This window comes from Falco peregrinus, chromosome 3 (assembly GCF_023634155.1).
Source record: "Falco peregrinus isolate bFalPer1 chromosome 3, bFalPer1.pri, whole genome shotgun sequence".
Taxonomy (NCBI): Eukaryota; Metazoa; Chordata; class Aves; order Falconiformes; family Falconidae; genus Falco; species Falco peregrinus.
In genome coordinates, this window is record NC_073723.1 from 71,158,272 (window position 1) to 71,174,675 (window position 16,404).

At 43.9% G+C, this 16,404-nt stretch overlaps 1 protein-coding gene across 1 annotated transcript in view; it reads left to right on the top strand.

The window, feature by feature from the left end:
• Positions 1-16,404, top strand: part of CARMIL1 (capping protein regulator and myosin 1 linker 1) — a 241,305-nt gene that overhangs the window by 212,154 nt on the left and 12,747 nt on the right. Inside the window, exons 40-43 of the mRNA XM_055799395.1 lie at positions 12,251-12,343; positions 12,903-12,992; positions 13,942-13,998; positions 14,909-14,986. Of these exons, the coding sequence (XP_055655370.1) occupies positions 12,251-12,343; positions 12,903-12,992; positions 13,942-13,998; positions 14,909-14,986 (318 nt within the window). The remainder of the gene's footprint in view (positions 1-12,250; positions 12,344-12,902; positions 12,993-13,941; positions 13,999-14,908; positions 14,987-16,404) is intronic.

The window sequence follows — 16,404 nt, forward strand, 5'->3', positions numbered from 1 at the left end:
GGAGAGATGACAATTTGCTGTTCCCTGGTTGCCAGCGTCCTTAGAAATCCCAGAGGTAAAGAGCTCTTCTCTTGGCAACATGGTGGCCTTTAAGCGGGTGACAACAAGCGCAATTGCCTGAGAAGTTTGGTCGGTTGGTTTCAGTCCAGCAGCTGCCAACATGGTGAGGCTGCGGTTGGCACCAGCTGAAGGGGCTGGTAGGAAGCATGGAGAGAAAGTCATTTACTGCCATTGAATAGAAACAAATAGAAAGCACTGGCACACAGTCTGGCAAGGTGAGGGGGAGGGCAATGATTTATTCAAGCAAGTGCTGATTAGTTTTGTTAATATGATGGGTTTCTTTCCAAGGTCAATTTTTTACAAATAAACTGTCATTAATTTTAAATGGTACTTAGGAAGGAGACATACAACTGCATTGCCGCAAATGGCTGGAAGCCAAACAGGAGTCAGTCCTGTTGCTCCTAAGGTCAAGACCTGGCTCTCAAGTTTTTCTGGGTTTCTCCCCTGATTTCCATCCCTACTTCTAGCAGCGTTTCCCCTCTCTCACTCTCTGCATCTCAGTCCTACCAGCAGTTGCACTGGTTTCCTCAGCTCCAGGTCTTACGTTGCTTTTGACGGTCACCATCAATGAAAGAGAAATCCTGTCACTCAGGTCAGCTGCTCAGTAGTATGTAAAAAGTGTATTCTGATAACAGGTTTAATATTCTATTACATAGTGTGTGCCCAACTAGGAAGAGAAAAGGACTAAGCATTTTCCAATTGGAAGAAGAAGGTGTGCCAAAAACCAGAGAGGAAACAATTCCTTTAAGCAGAAAGTAATTAACAAAAATGGAAAAGGTAGCTGATAAAAGGCATAAATTTGTGAGTATCAAGTGTAAAATAGAATTAGACTTACCATCCAATTAGGATTCTTGGATCTTTGGGGCTACAATAAAAATATAGAAACTGTGAATAACTTTCCAAGCATGTTTTTGGTTAATTTGCAAGTGAATTGGGATTGAAATAATGGAAGTTTCTGCAGAAATGTCTTTCTAGAGCATGTATAGTTACATGAACAGATAGGTATGTAAAAAGACTTTAAAACAAATGTAAAAAGTTTCAACAAGAAGCAGCAAGAATCACTAGGTACACAGAAAATCTGATTTGAAGAGAAATGGAAAAGTTCAGGATGGTTTACTCAGGAATAAAAGATGAAATTGGGAGTTGCTGGTCTTGGGATATTGAAACACCAGTGCAAGGCACACTCAAATGAACGCAGCAGCAGCAAACACAAGGTGTTGGAGGAGAGGCTTAAAAGGAGGCCGCAGCGCTCCATGCTGCAGTGGTCACTGAAGCAAGGGACCTCCACGTGGGGCTTTCTAGAGTGAGTTCTAGCTGGAGATAAAACTGCAGTTTAGCCAGGGATCTCACAGGCAGCTTCCTAATGATGAGAGGTCAAGAGGAAACCACCAGCCCCACTGTAGCCCATAGCTGCCCTTGCACATCCCTCAGACAAGATTTTGGAGACAGCATCGCACCAGCTGGGTTGAAAACCCGGTGTGTTACAGCAGTTTTTGTGGTCTTGCTGACGTTGATCTGAACTGTTACACCATGCTAGGTATCAGTACACAAGAGCATGCAAAATGAGGGTGTTCTAGTAACGAACTGTTCTGCTGCAGGAAGTCAAGAACAGTTTCACTGATGGCCAAAAGTCACTGCTTAGATGACTCCAGCTTAACCTATCACCCTCCTCTAGCTTGCATCTCCTTTGCTTCTGATGTCAAGGTTTCGCCCTTAAAAGAAAAAACTTAAGAGAAATTGAAAAAAAAAAAAAAGAACCAACACCCTCTTTCTCTATTAAAGAGAAGAAATAGGCTAATTCTGGAAGACAGCGCTCACTAACTGCTGGGGTGCTCAAACACGGTCTCCAGTGGTTTTGGTTTTCTCCCCTGGTTTTCTTGCCCATTTTGGGCAGTATTTCCACTCAAGTAGTATTACCATGAATGATAAGATGATGTGTTGCCCTGTTCCCCTTTGCCAGCAGTCTGGTTTCATTTCTCATGGCTGTGTAAGGATGAAGCAGTCTCCTACCCAGTAGGCAGCAGGCAGAGCTGCTTTGGTGGCAGAACATCCAGGGGCAGCTTTGTTCTGGGAGGGTGAGAGGAGTCCCCTGCCCTGCTCCGCTAGGTATGGGGATCACCTGTAGTGCTGGATTAAAAAAAGGTCTCTACTACCTTTGTACAATGAGTTTGCCTAACAACTTTGAGCTACTTTTCTCTTTTTCATGTGATTTATGTTGTACAGGCTTGTGGTTATAGCTACAGATCCTTTTTAAGCTGGTTTTCACCAACCTACAGAAAGAAAGTGTCTTCTGTAATACAAGCAGTGAGCTGGGACCGAGCATCTCTCTGCTTTAGTGCTCATTTTGACCTTTACTTCTTCTTCTTCTTTGGGTTCCTAACATCTCTGTTTCCTTGCACAGTAAAATGGGGAGACAGTAATACACTGGCATAACTTCCAGATGTGTTGCAAGGATTAATTAGTGACTATGTCTGAAGTGTTGTACAAGTGATAAATAATGTTATCCGCACTGGAAGTTGTCTCTGCTTGAATAGCGAATGGCTTCATAATTACATTTTTTCAGCCTGCACTCTCTAAGCTGTTATTTTTCTTAATGACCACTCTAGTCCTTCAGCTCTGTTTTTCTTCCCAGCTACCCTGCAGCATCCCCAGCTGACACTAAATGCCAGGGGATGGGAGCAGCTGGGAAAACAATGTAAAAGGGAGCTTGTCAGGAAGCTGAGAGGAACAGCTCTTCCTGATGGCTCTGAGCGAGGAAGGAAACTTGAAATACCATCCAGTGAGGGAGGCTAATTCATCTTCTTTTGTTGAACCATCAAGAATTTTTCTGGGGGGAAGGGAAAACTTTACAACAGAGGTAGACCTACAATAAACCGACCCAAATCCCAGATGCTGCTTTCTGTCTGTCCTCCTCCAACAGTGGGCGATTGCTGGAGGCATCTGGACAATGCCCTTAACAACACACTTTAACTTTGGTCTGCCCTGAAGTGATCAGGCAGTTGGACTATATATGATCATTGTAGGTCCCTTCCAACTGAAATAGTCTATCCTATCGTATCCTATCGTATCCTATCGTATCGTATCCTATCCTATCCTATCCTATCCTATCCTATCCTATCCTATCCTATCCTATTCTCTTCTATTGCATTTCTAAGAAAATGCCTTTGATTTCCAGGTGTACATAACATATCTATAAGGCTTCAGTGATTTATGACACTAAAGTTTATATAAATTCCCCATAAGCTGGAGGGGCTTCTGCGGTTTGGTTTGTCTGGGGGGTATGAGGCAGAACTGAGGATAATTCAGCCACACACCATGCCATTATTACTCCTATGACTTCTGTCTAACCATTTGAGCCTCCAGCTTCCAACCTGCTGCTGCGTGGCTGCTGTGAGCTGCCTGTGCTCCCTTCTGCTCACTCATAAATCTCTTGATTCTACCTTATGGCCACTTTTCCATGCATTTTCTAAAGGTTTTTTATACTGAAGTGAAAACTTCGTGAAAAAGACAGTTTCTTTCAGCACTGAAGAAGTAATTTTATTGGAACAGGAACTACAGCCCTTGCCTTTCTCTCTTACAGTGCTGTACATCTTCCTTTCTGTATAGAGATAACTTATGATCTTCCTTGCTTGCTCTTTGCTAGTTTTAGTGAATCTCTATGTATATTCCCATAATAAATAGACAAGAAGAGTTTTATAGATGAATGGCTATAAATTTTGAATTTGGATTTCTGAAAGTTTCCATAAAACCAGTGACATCTGGACAGATACAGAGGGAAATGCACATTGTCATTGTGCTTGCAAGGCTTTCACGGAAAGATATCTGACTTTGCTTAAATGATATTAAAATTAGACAGAAGACTTTTGGATAAAAGTCAGTTGCCCTCACCTAACTGTGAGCATGTAAGAGACCACATGTAAAAATTTTTGAAGTGTAGATTTGATCAGGCAAGACAGGTTTTAGTTTCATTATAGCCCCCCTGCCCCCAGGCCACCTGTATAGTTATGACTGGAAGGGATTGAGTTAATCTTCAGGAGCTCACCCTGAACAGCCATAAAGGATTTGTCATTGCTTTTTACTTCCAAAGAAAATGAGCAGCCTCCAGCTACTCTTGCACTTCATTGCTGCCTTGCACAATGTATTGTCTATCCAAACGATGTGTTTAACTTAGTATGGCCAGAAATGCAGCAGCTAGTCACTCAAACAAAGTTTAATGGCCAAAATATCAGCCAGCCTCAAAGCCATCCAAAGAAAACTTCTCCTATATTTTACTACCCCAAGAGATCCAGGTTCACAGATCAGGTCTCTGGTGACCAGCAGGTCAACAGCAAGAAGACAGCTAGCAGAAAACATTCATCTTGCCTCCCCCTCCAGACTAATACAGAAATCTAAACCCTGAGTCGACCCTGATTAGATATAGGGAAGAAATTTTGTACTGCGAGTGTGATGAGACACACACACAGGCTGCCCAGAGAAGCTGTGGATGCCAGGTTGGATGGGGCTTTGAGCAACCTGATCTAGTGAAAGGTGTCCTTGTCTATGCAGGGGGTTTAGATGATCTTTAATGTCCCTTCCAACACAAACTATTCTATCATTCTGATTATTGTCAAATACAGTTATTTCTTTAGGTTTCGCTTTTGTCAGCCTTGATTAGCCTAACCAGTCCCTATTCCTGTTCCTGTGCATTAAGATGGGGCAGTGCAAGTGCCTGGCAGTATTTCTAAATGCAAACTCAACATGCCTATGGGAAAAAACAGACACATTGTGTTTTCATTGCCCAAAGGCATGTCACAAAACTTTCAGCCTAGCAGAAAGGGCAGAACAAAGAACCTGTCCAAAGCCTAACTACAAAACCCTGATGTCACAGGGAAGGCTGTAACAGCCTTTGTTGGATGCTGGTGTCTTTTAAGTGAAAAAATATTTTGCACATATGTGCTGATGAGAGCTAAAAAAAGCATCAAAACACAATGCAGGATGACAGGATAAGTGCTCATCTATTGTAGCATGCAGGATTATAGTAAATCCTAAGCAAAGCACAAGGCCAAATTCTCAAGTGATAGCACTGTAGTTAAGTAAGCAAGATTGGCCCAAAGGAGAAGTTGGCCCAGGAGCTGCAGGGTGAAATCCCACACTAATGCAGGCAATCCGATATATATCTGCATGGATGAAATGAAGTCATTCATGTGATTAATTTTTTTAATGCTAGGGGATTTAAAGAAGAAATGTTTGGCAAAGAAGTTCTTCTAAGGTCAAAGTGTATGTTACTGATGTCTCATCTGGTCTTTGCTGGCCTCCTGTGTATACTGTGTGGCTTTTGGCATGGTAGTAGTTGTTGAGTTTGTTTTCCAACTAGCCTTCTTGGCAGACATTATTTATACTCATAGATCTTGTAGGAACTTGATATCTCTGGCACAGTTTGCCCTTCTATCAAACTTGGCTGAAATGTTAAGAGAAACATGTTCAAGCCAGCATTTTCAGATAAGCCTCTTTTTTTTTTTTTTTTTTTTTTCAAGAAACAGGCTATAGTAGTCACTAACTTTCAGTTTCTTCTTACTTTTTATGCCCTTATCAGTCTAGTGGCTTATTTCCAAAAATTACATCAAGAAGGAAAAAAAATCAATTTATGACAAGACTGTCTTGATCAGCAGGAATTAAATGAGGTGACTCCTTTCATCAAGTAGGAAGGGCTCCACAGTACTCCATGCATTCGCTTTTTACCCCCAAAACAAATAACTCATAGTTGTGTTTTCATCAAGGCAAGCTGCTGCCAAGCACATGTATCCCTTAAGGAGCAAAAATTTAATTAGACGGCATGAGGCAAAGAGTGTGACAATATCAAAGGAATGGGTTAACAAGGAAGAGAGATTATCGCCAGGTTTCCAAAGAGTCATAACCAACCACAACAAAGAAATTAAATGCGTGGAGATTAAAAAAAAATTGAGCATGCCCTTTCTGTTTTACAAACAGTATTAAAAGCCAGATTACCTTTGTGATGCTAAATGCTTCTAAAGGGTTTTCACAAAAGGGAAGATGAAGGCTGGACATGGAAAGGAGGAAGCAGAAAATTCATTTTTTATGGCAACTCGAATCGTAGAAGCTTTTTTCTGAAAAATGCTGTGGAAGAGCATCCATAGTAAGAAATTTACTCCATAACCCTGAGAAATGTATGTTCAAAGCCACAGAAGTATTTGAAACTGTGTGCTTTTACGAGGACAAAAATTACGTGGTCTTCTCCTCATGGTACGTAGTAGAGTATTTCTTCCTTGACTGGACAGTGAGAACATGCAGTGCCTCTTGGGAACCACACAGCATCTGACCTGTCGAGCGACCAGGGCAACTGAAGCTTTACAACTCATATGAAGCGACCTGAAAAGGGGTTAAAGCATCTCGCTGTTCCAGGCTAGCTCCCATCATTGTTATAGTCCAATGAAGATTATATTTCATGGAAATTAGCAGAGGGTTGGAGTTTTCTTCCCTTAAATAAGGATCAGGATACCTCTGCTGCAGGACCCTTTCTGGCCAAGCACTTGCTGTCCCAGTGACTGCACCCTTTCTCAGCCCAACCCTGAGCAAAACTGGAGGCAGGTCCTAGTTCAGGTATGTTTCCCAGACTGTGGCAGGGGAATCTCTTTATTACAGTGTTCACTGATGCTAAACATGAGCATGTCTATAGCTGTTTCTGCCTTAATTAGGCAGCAAGTCAGGGGAAATTGTGCTCCTCTGTCAATTTGGGCTATTACCTCTTGATTAAAGTCTCCTCCAGAAACTCAGGAGGTGCATACAGCAGGGAAAACAAGGAATGACAAGAAAAGCCTCCCTGTACAGACAGCTACTGGGAAGGATGCAACAGCATTCACTTAAATGTTCACAAAAGGGAAATTTTATCTAGCTGCCAGCAAGTCTGCAAACTTTTAGCCCAAGCAGTGAGCACTTGAGAAAGCTTTGCAAACCTTTGAATCGAGGGAGGGATCTGCTGCTCGAGACAGGCAACACAGTCAAGACAGCATTAGCTCTGATTAAAAAAAGCTGCGTTCAGCTTTCCTGCTGCAAAGCCATTGATATGGGATATCCCTTTGGTTGGAGTCAGCTGTCCTGGCTGTGTCCCCTCCCAGCTCCTTGTGCCCCCCCCCCCCCCCAGCCTTCTCGCTGGTGGAGTGGGTGGGTAGCAGAAAAGGGCTTGGCTCTGTGTGAGCACTGCTTAGCAGTAACTAAAACATCCCTGAATTATCAACACCATTTTCAGCACAAATCCAAAACACAGCCCCACACCAGCTACCAAGAGTAAAATTAACTCTGCCCCAGCCAAAACCAGAACAAGTTGCTTTCCAGAGCAGAAAGGTGGTGTTTTGTGGTTTTTTTTACTTCTCCCCCTGTAATTCATAATGCTTGAATAAGTGAAGCGTGAGCCCAAGGCATTTGAAAGCAGAGTGTGTTTGGCTTCTAGGTTTTCCTGCTTGTTGCAATCTGTAGCTGAACAGAGAGTTAATAATTAAAAGGGAGGAAGGAAAAGCAAACTTCCTGGGGAAGCTGGTGGCCATAGCACTTGGTGCAGCACCTGTGTCTCCGTGTAAATGCCTTATGTCCCTGTGTGCACCTGCCTGGAGATCTTCCCTTCTTGCTTTCCTGCTCCTGGTCTTTCTCCCTCTGTCACAGGATTTGCCCCGATCTGGGAGGCAAAGAAATATTTGTAGGAACCCAAAGGCAGAGAATAAAAAATCAGTCCTCTTGACCAGTGAGCTGCCAAGGTTTTACCTTTGGCATCCTCTCAGCAACCTCATTGCAGGGTGGCCGAGGCAGCAGGGGAGCCCCTGTACCCCCAGCCTGACTGGTGGCCCTGGGCAGCCCTTCACTGCCCTGGCATCCCAGCTTGGCCCTGGCCCCTGTGCCGGGTGGGAGATGCCTGCTCACACTGCTGGCTGGTTGCTGGATCCCTGGCCGGGCCATGCCTGCAGAAACTGCCTCAAGTGTAATTTCTTACCTGTGAATAGTTTTTTGGTCCCCTTTAGGGATACCTGAATCTCATCTGTACAAACCACCAATACAACTGAAGAAAAAAAAAATTGCTTAATATATTTACATGACTGCAATTGGTTGCTATAGCTGCATGGCTTTAAAAAATTTTAATAGTCCCCATATTGTCTCTCTTTATTTCCCTGCTGACTGGCTTTGCTTGTTATTTGTCTCTGTCCATCTCCTTTCTTCTGAGCAGAGCTTGGAGTCCCAACTGGGGTTCCGCCCTCCTGAAGCCTTCCTAGGGCTCCCAAGACATTGCACCCGTAAAAATAATACCAGGGACAATGTTTGGCTAGTAAAATCCTTCCTTGGCTCCATAAATCCTGGAATATTGCTTAGACAGTACTTTTGCCCACATACTTTTCTCCGTCTGTTTCTGGAGCGTGCTCTTGTCTAGGCGTGAAGCTCCTGCTGAGCCACTCACAAGCTTCCCAGTGTCTCTGCCTTGCTGTAGCAATGCCACAGCCCTGGTCTGGAGGCAAAACCACAGTCAAACAAAATCTAAACAAGCCAGAGAACTGTACTCACTTCCTAAGCCTTCAGCAAAGGATTGGCAACTCCAGCCATCTGCCCCACTGTCCTGGCTCTGTTGCGCAGCCTGCCCAGGCTGCCCCACCACAGGCTGCAGACCTCCACAATCAGATCACAGAGTCAGCAAATAGAGCAGGAGTCTGCAGTTCATTGCCCTGGACAAGGGGAACAAATTATGCAAATTACATGCAAGGTTTTTTTCCAACCTTTTAAATGTTTTTGGAATGGAAAGGCAATCAGAGCCTACATCACCAGTAGGTTGATCTTGGAGACCAGCTCTCCTAACCTTGGTTTCTGCTCGCAAGTGGCATGGCCTAGTTGAATATTTTGTTGTTGGTTTGTTTTTTTTTTTAACCTTCTGGGATTGGTTTGGGGTTTTTTTTGGTAAATATAAAGGTCACCTTTGAAACCTAATGGTCATAAACCAAAGTGTATCATTCTCAGTGTAAAAATCTGTAATATACAAATAATTTTGCCTTGAGCATGCACCTGGGAAAGCCAGTTTGTGCAGTATCTTTTACTCTCTGGCAGTAAGGGTTGGGATTTAGTAAATCCATTACCACTTGTGTTCTATAAGTAGAATATTCATGAACAGAGAGAGATTGTCCAATTCGAAAAATCCACTGTAGTGTAACCCCTTGGACTAAAAGCTGTTTGAGCTATGTAAATATTTTAAGTATTTCAGGTATTTACTTGATGTACCCCATGATTTAAATCCGTTAAAAGGGAAAAAAAAAAAGGAGGCAGTCCTTTTTTTATGCAGATAACAATGTTCCTGCCACACAAAGCTCAATGAAGTGGTGGTTAATAGCTGACAAGAAGTTGAGCAATAAGCTTTCTTAACAAATGACTAGTCTGAACTCCACAGCGCATTTTTCAAATATCAGCTATGATTATCGTTTCAGAAATAACTTATCCTACTGGGCACGGAGGAGGGTAATTTCAGAGTACTTTGCAAGCCTATTGAAATCAGCCACTGATAGGTTTGCCTAACTCCTGGGAGGTGTCTTAAAGTGTCAAGGTGCTGTCAGAAAGCAATTAAATAGAACAAGGGCGAGTGGTAATGCCGAGGGGAAAGAAAACTGCATGTACATGTTCAGTGGTGTGCTGCGTCCCTGATGCCCGCACCTGGGGGGCCAGCAGCGAGCACTGCCTGGGCAGTGGTGTGGGCACCCACACAGCCTGCAGGGCTTGCTGGCCACCACCGCGGAGCTACAGTATCCTGCAACCATGTCCTGGGAGCTGCTCAGGGCCAACGGCAGGCCCCAGGAGGTGGACCACAACCTCAGACACATCCCTGTGAGATCACTGCTGGGTGTTTCATCCCCTGGGAGCTGCCAGCCCTCAGTGTGGAACCCCAAGGATGCGCCCCAGGGGATGCACCCCACCTGCTGTACAAAGATTCATGTGGGTGCCCCTATCCTGTCATTCCCATTGCCAGATTCCCAAACTTTTCATCATCTGTCACATCCTAGTCCTGTGTTACTCTAGGCAGTGGAGAGATGAAAGAGTTTCACTTGTTTTAAGCAGAAATCCCTCTTGGTTACCTTGACTTGGCAGGTATAAAGCAAAGCCCACTAACTCTTTCTCCCATGATTTCAGCGTAGGATCCTCTGCACTGACAGTGCTATTAAAGAATTCTGTCAGTCCATAATGACTTTGTGCAGCTAAGCGCTCATGAGCTCTGAGTGCTCTGAACTAAAGTGAAGACAAATTAAATTATATCACAGATGATCGCTCATACTATCTGCCTATCCATCCACCTATAGATATTTTTTTTCTGTTATTACTAGCAGCAAATTAAGGCTTTGGGAAATACCAGTCACATCTAAACCTATGGGGAAAGGTGGTGACAAAGTGGGTGCAAAGGTAGACCTTAGCTTAACGAGCCTAAGCTGAAGAACTCTCATTCTCTTTTTGCTTACCTCATCTGTGACATCCTAGGGTGTCTCTACATCTCTGTCACTGATTGTGGCAAAGGCTCTACAGCAGTACTGCTTGAGAGCAGCTGGAAATTGCTATCGTCACTTGGCTACTGCTGAATGTGGGTACGGCCAACATTTTTGTTTTGGGGTGTTTTGGGGTTTTTTTGTTTGTTTTTTTTGTTTTGGGGTGTGAGGCCTGTTCAGTTCCCAGTGTGGTTGTTTCAAATACCCATCCAAAGCGAGAACGTGAGCTGCAGCTGCTGCGTGTGCAGCCTGGCCATATTACTCTGCTCAGAGATGACAAACCTTACGGAAACATCTTCTTCTGCTCCATGCAACTTTTTGCAGAACAGCACAACTGCTCCTCCAGTTTGTGCTTTGCAGAATCACAGCCTTAAAGGACCACATAAGGCAGTGAATTACCTGAGGCCTGGATGTGCTATATGCAGGGCATCACGCAGAGTGTGCACACCCGCTCTTCACTCTGCCTGGACAGGGCAACAGTGCCCTTTCCTGGGAGTGGGGTCTATATTTGCTTAGCTGCTGAACAGCCAGGCAGGCTGCACTGAGCTGTACACAGAGTAAATTTGAGAAAGTCTCTCATGGTCTTGTGTCACAGTATTAAGAAAGGGATTGTGTAACCTGATGGGCCTGCAATAGGATGGAAAACTGGGTTAGGAGACCCAGGAAGACACAGCTGTAGTCCTAAGTCCACCTGGATGTAGAGATGATAAAACCTTTGAAGGGCTTTTCCTCAGGGGTTGGGGAGAACTTAATTTATTATCTCCTGAAAAGTGCTACGAAGTCATGCCAAGAGCCAGTCTGGGTTATTGTCCTCCCTCCCTCCCCTCCCAGAGAGGGCCATCTCCCACAGGACTGGGAGAGGAGCCAGGACCTGCTCAGTGCAGATATGGAAGGTAATGTTGGACTGCATTAAATGTTTGGGCCAGATTAACTAGGTGAGCTTCCCAGCCCAGCCACAAAGCTCATCTGACCAGAAGCATTTCTGCAGGCTGGGGAAATTGTTCTTTGTGTAGCCCAGTCAGCCCCGATAGCCTAACTGTTACTGCTAAGGAAAAGAAATAATGCCTGATGAACCTAAGCATTGTATTTCACCTGTCACAGCAATGCCTATCAAAGCATATAACCTGACAAGTCCTGAAAACACACTATGCATAAATTGATTATGGGGTTGAGCAGATGCAGATGTGAATTGCTTGAAATTCTATGCTATTAACCCAGAAACACTGACAAGGCTTGATGCTCGGGCTTGAACCAGCTGACAGGCAAAAATGAGCAACAGTCTGACTCCAACACCTTTCAAGGCTGATGATCTAATGAGCTACAGAGATGTAGTTCAAGGATAAGGACACATTCCTGAAAAGCACAAATTGAAAATGAGCAGCGTGGAAACCACTGTAACAGACATTCAAGCAAAACCAAACCCCAGTGGTTCCCAGCCCCAGGGAACAGCTGGCTAAAGAAGCAGGTGTCACTGAAATACTTTCGGTCTTCCAACTGAGAGCTTAGCGGCTACAAAACTATGCATAGGACTTCTTTCCAAAAATTCATCTGCGGTGGTGTGTTTGTGGGCTTTTAGTAGCATTACCCCCAGCTGTAAGGATGCAATGATCCTGGTGGTTATCTGTGAGTGAGGAGAGATTTCCTCCAGGAGACTTCCTAGTGCCCTTAGTGTGTGTGTGTTGTTTTCCCCATGGCAGAACACCATCACAGAAGAGAAAGTTCAGAGGCTGAAGGAGCAGTTCATGTCTGCCTACGATGTCACCCCAGACAGACGCTTGCAAATTCAAGAGGTACGTCTCCCCAACCCCAGCTCAGGATTTCTTTTACTGAGGGACAGAGAATTAGGACAGACTTTTTATAGGGCCTGTAGCAATAGGACAAGGAGTAACAGCTTTAAGTGAAAGGAGGGTAGATTCAGAAGGTATAAGGAAGAAATCTTTTACTAACAGTGGTGAGACACTGGAACGGGTTGCCCAGAGGTGGTAGATGCATTCAAGATCAGGTGGGACAAAGCTCTGAGCAACCTGATCTAGCTGAAGATGTCCCTGCTCATTGCAGGAGGGTTGGACTGGATGACCTTTAAAGGTCACTTCCAACCCAAACCATCCCATGACTAGGGCCTACAGCTGACTTGGGAGATAAGGAAGACAGAACCTGTGTGGGGACTAGGGGAGTCATGGATCATTACATTAGCCAGATGTCTCAGTCTGGGGTTTATTTCCAGGGCAACAACATGCCAAGCTTGTATTTCCCATACTAGGTCAGCAGCCACCCAAGGGTTTTGCTTTTCTTTACTTTCATGGTTTGGGTTTGTTTTGGGTGGTTTTTTAATGTGTTTTTTTTTCCCAGCTTGCAAATATAATCTTGCCAGATGATGAGAACTTTCTGCTGCTTTTCCGACAGGAAACTCCCTTGGACAACAGTGTGGAATTCATGCGGGTCTGTATCTCCACCTTGCCTCTTCCCCTTGCATGCCAACAGCTTCTTCAATACCTACACTTCCATCCTTCATAGAACATAGCATAGGAAACACATGGGTATTGAGGAAGCAACCCACATTCTGACCTTTTCAGGTAGGGAATGTTGTATGTTATTTACACCAGCAAAGCAGAGATGCGGTAGCTAGGACTGGTCTAAGGGCACCCAGGGAGTTTATTAAACTTCACAAATGCTCTCAGCCACCTATCAGTCATGCTACCAGAGACAAAACCTTACGGGAGTACCTACCCGCTGATAAATTCAACCCTGTTGGCAGCTCTAGCCAAAGCTGCAGAGCCTCATCTGCAGCACAGCATAGACCAAGAGAGCAGACCAGGCATGTTTCAAACACCATTTTATCCTGAAGCATTAGCCTGGCAGGGATGGAGTGGAAATCTCTGTAAATTGGGCCAGCTGAGGAGCATAAGCCCATAAGGTTTCCTTAACCTTGCCCAATCCTCCCTCCAGTCTCTGCCTCTAATTAGCCCAGCACAGAATTTCATTTTTTCCCGAGGTTGCTTGCAGTTACTTTTATTTCACATCCAAACTGGGGGCTTCTGCAGATCAATGGCCAGTTGTGTATGGCCTTGACTTTTACTCAGGGCAATAAAAGAAGCTGCATGTACAAATTAGGTAAGAAATGCAGAGTGGTTTCTTAGTCTTTTCTTCCTTTTTTAGACAGTGTTTGCATTAAAAACGTGATAGCAGCATGTCACATGTACAGCACCCAAGTGAGAGTAAATGGTATTGTGGGGAAAGTTTATTTTATTTCATCTACAATTAATAAAATACTAGATAATGCAACAGCTTGCTTATTATGGAAGTCCTGATATGAATCTTTAAAATCTATCACCCAAGCAGGTGATTAACTGCAATATTCATGTTGTCATATCAATCTATCCCCCTTCAGATCTGGCGCAGTTACGATGCTGATAGCAGTGGATTTATTTCAGCTGGCGAGCTCAAAGTAAGTTATTCTAACAAGTCTCTTTGGGCTTGATATGCAGCTCGCTGGTGTCAATGGGAGCCTTTCCATAGGCTTTACCAACTTGCTGCTTTTTTGTGGGGTTGACAAATGGCATTTCTAGGTTGTTCACGGTGAGTTTAAGGACCGAGGACCCTCCATCCTTCTGACACGCCTGCAGGGATCCTGCCAGGAGGGAGGATGCCCTGTTGTTGCCCTTGCTGTCACGCTTCCTCCTTGCCTCGTCCCATGACCCCACTTATCTTGGTGACCCCCAACGACCCAAGGAGCCCCCTGAGTGCTGCATCACCTTGGCTTTGCACATGTACCTCTCCCATCTAAACAGAGCCAGTGCCATTGTGTTTTGTTACTGGGATTTCCTCACAACCCCTTCCTGAGCATGCAGATTTTCTGAACACTGATTTGTTTTTTTAAAGCTCAGGTTATTGAGGCAGAAGCCTGTTCAGAAGCCATAACTCAAACACTTTGAGCCAGCCAGGCACAGAAGCCCATCCCTGGGCTGCAGACCCTGCACTGACATCTCAATGTGCGGCTCCAGCCTGTGCCCCAATGAGACAGAGGATGCTTAAGTGTTTTGCTGAATGGCAAATATTTTGATTTGAGATCTAGAAAATACTGCAGGACTTACGTTATCTTTTGCTTATTTTGTGAGTTAATTATGAGTCGTTCCAGTATGCCTGCTTTGGGGAAATTTGGTTATTTTCTAATTTATTTGAAAAAATATTTTTCAACAACAACAAAAAAGTGAACTTTATGTGACATTGAATACACTAGTACTAATCAGGAATGTGAAATTAGATTAATGTAACCCTACTGAATTTGGATTGAATTTCATACTGTTATTTCTTGAATTTACTCTAAAGAGTAAAATTTGTCTCTTTCCTTACTACAGGATTTCCTGCGAGATCTCTTTTTGCAGCATAACAAGATGGTTGCTGAAGAAAAGCTGGAAGAATATACTGATACCATGGTAAGAAAAGATAGTGTTGATACTGTTTAGATTATAGCACTACCTAAAAACCACCTTAAGGGTCAATGTCTATAGGGCTATAAATGCCCTCTTCAGAGGTGTATCTTCTCCAAGAGATTCTTGTAGAAGGTTAGCACACGCTAGTGCTGTTTCTTTGCACTGCACTGGCCATCAGCTGTGAACAGCATTTCACATATTTTTGCTTTGAGTTGAACTGTTTCCTATGAGAAAACAGTTCAACTTTATGCCAAAGCAAGCTGAGCTCTAAATCCCTTTAAAAAATAGGTGCAGTGCATCCTTCTTCAGGGTACATTCAGACTCAGCCAAATCTCCAGCTCCTTCCCTCCCTCCCTCCTAGCGAATCTTTTTGCTCCCAAGACACGCAGGTATCCATCTCGTCTGCTCTGCAAAGCCCAGCAAACCTTGCTGGCTCCCTGCTGCTTCCCTGAAAGACTGGGAGACTGAAAGCTTCAATTCTTCTCCTGCTTTATCACAATATAGTTTTTATACTGCAATCAGCAACATAATGTTTGGTGTACGTTTAGTATCAGTCACCTGGATTTCAGAGCAACTTATTATATCTAGCCATCTAAAAACAAGAAAAAAAAAAGAAGTTAATTTCTGATGCAATTTGCAAGGGTATCATTTGAGTTCCACTAGCAGACACCTACCATTGCAATTTTCTAAATGATTTTCAGATGGAACTGCCTTGATTCTTGGCACATCTGTGTTTATACCTAAAAACCAGCTTGGTATGCAGGCAAACAAGGAACTGCCCGCGTATTTTGCAATGCCATGTTATGTATGCATGATGCATCTATGCCTAGAAATGTAATACTTTGTGAAAAACTGTACCATTACAGAAGAGTGTGGTTTTTGGTTGTTTTTTTCCCATAGTTATAGGACAGTGAAGGGAGAGGAATGAAAGCTGCAGAAATTATTTTTCAGCTAGCAGAGTCTGAAAACAATAAAACCCCAGAAGCTACAGCTAGGACAAACCCCTTTCTGGTAGCATTTGCAGGTAGCAAATATCTTTTACGCTGCTCCATTAAGGTTTCCATCCCCAGTGGCTAATCTCTGATCAGGTGCTGGGGAATAGGTGACCTGAAGCTTGTAGACATTGGCCAGTTCATTTCCTCCAATTCCTTTCCCTTTCCCATAATTTCCCAAGAAAGATCTGCAATTTCCACAGCCCCAACACAGCTAGATATCCATGCAGCCAGGGGCTGATGGCCAGGAGGTCTGGTTTCTATTCCCATGGTTTTTTATAGATTGGCTTTGTATCTTTAGAGAGGCAGTTTAGTCTCTAGGTTACAGGATAAGATTTGATCTGGGAAAAGGGATGCTTTGTATATCTGGGGAAATCAATGATCAGAAATGCAAATCTGGCTTATGAGGACAAAAGTTTGCAAAGCTGC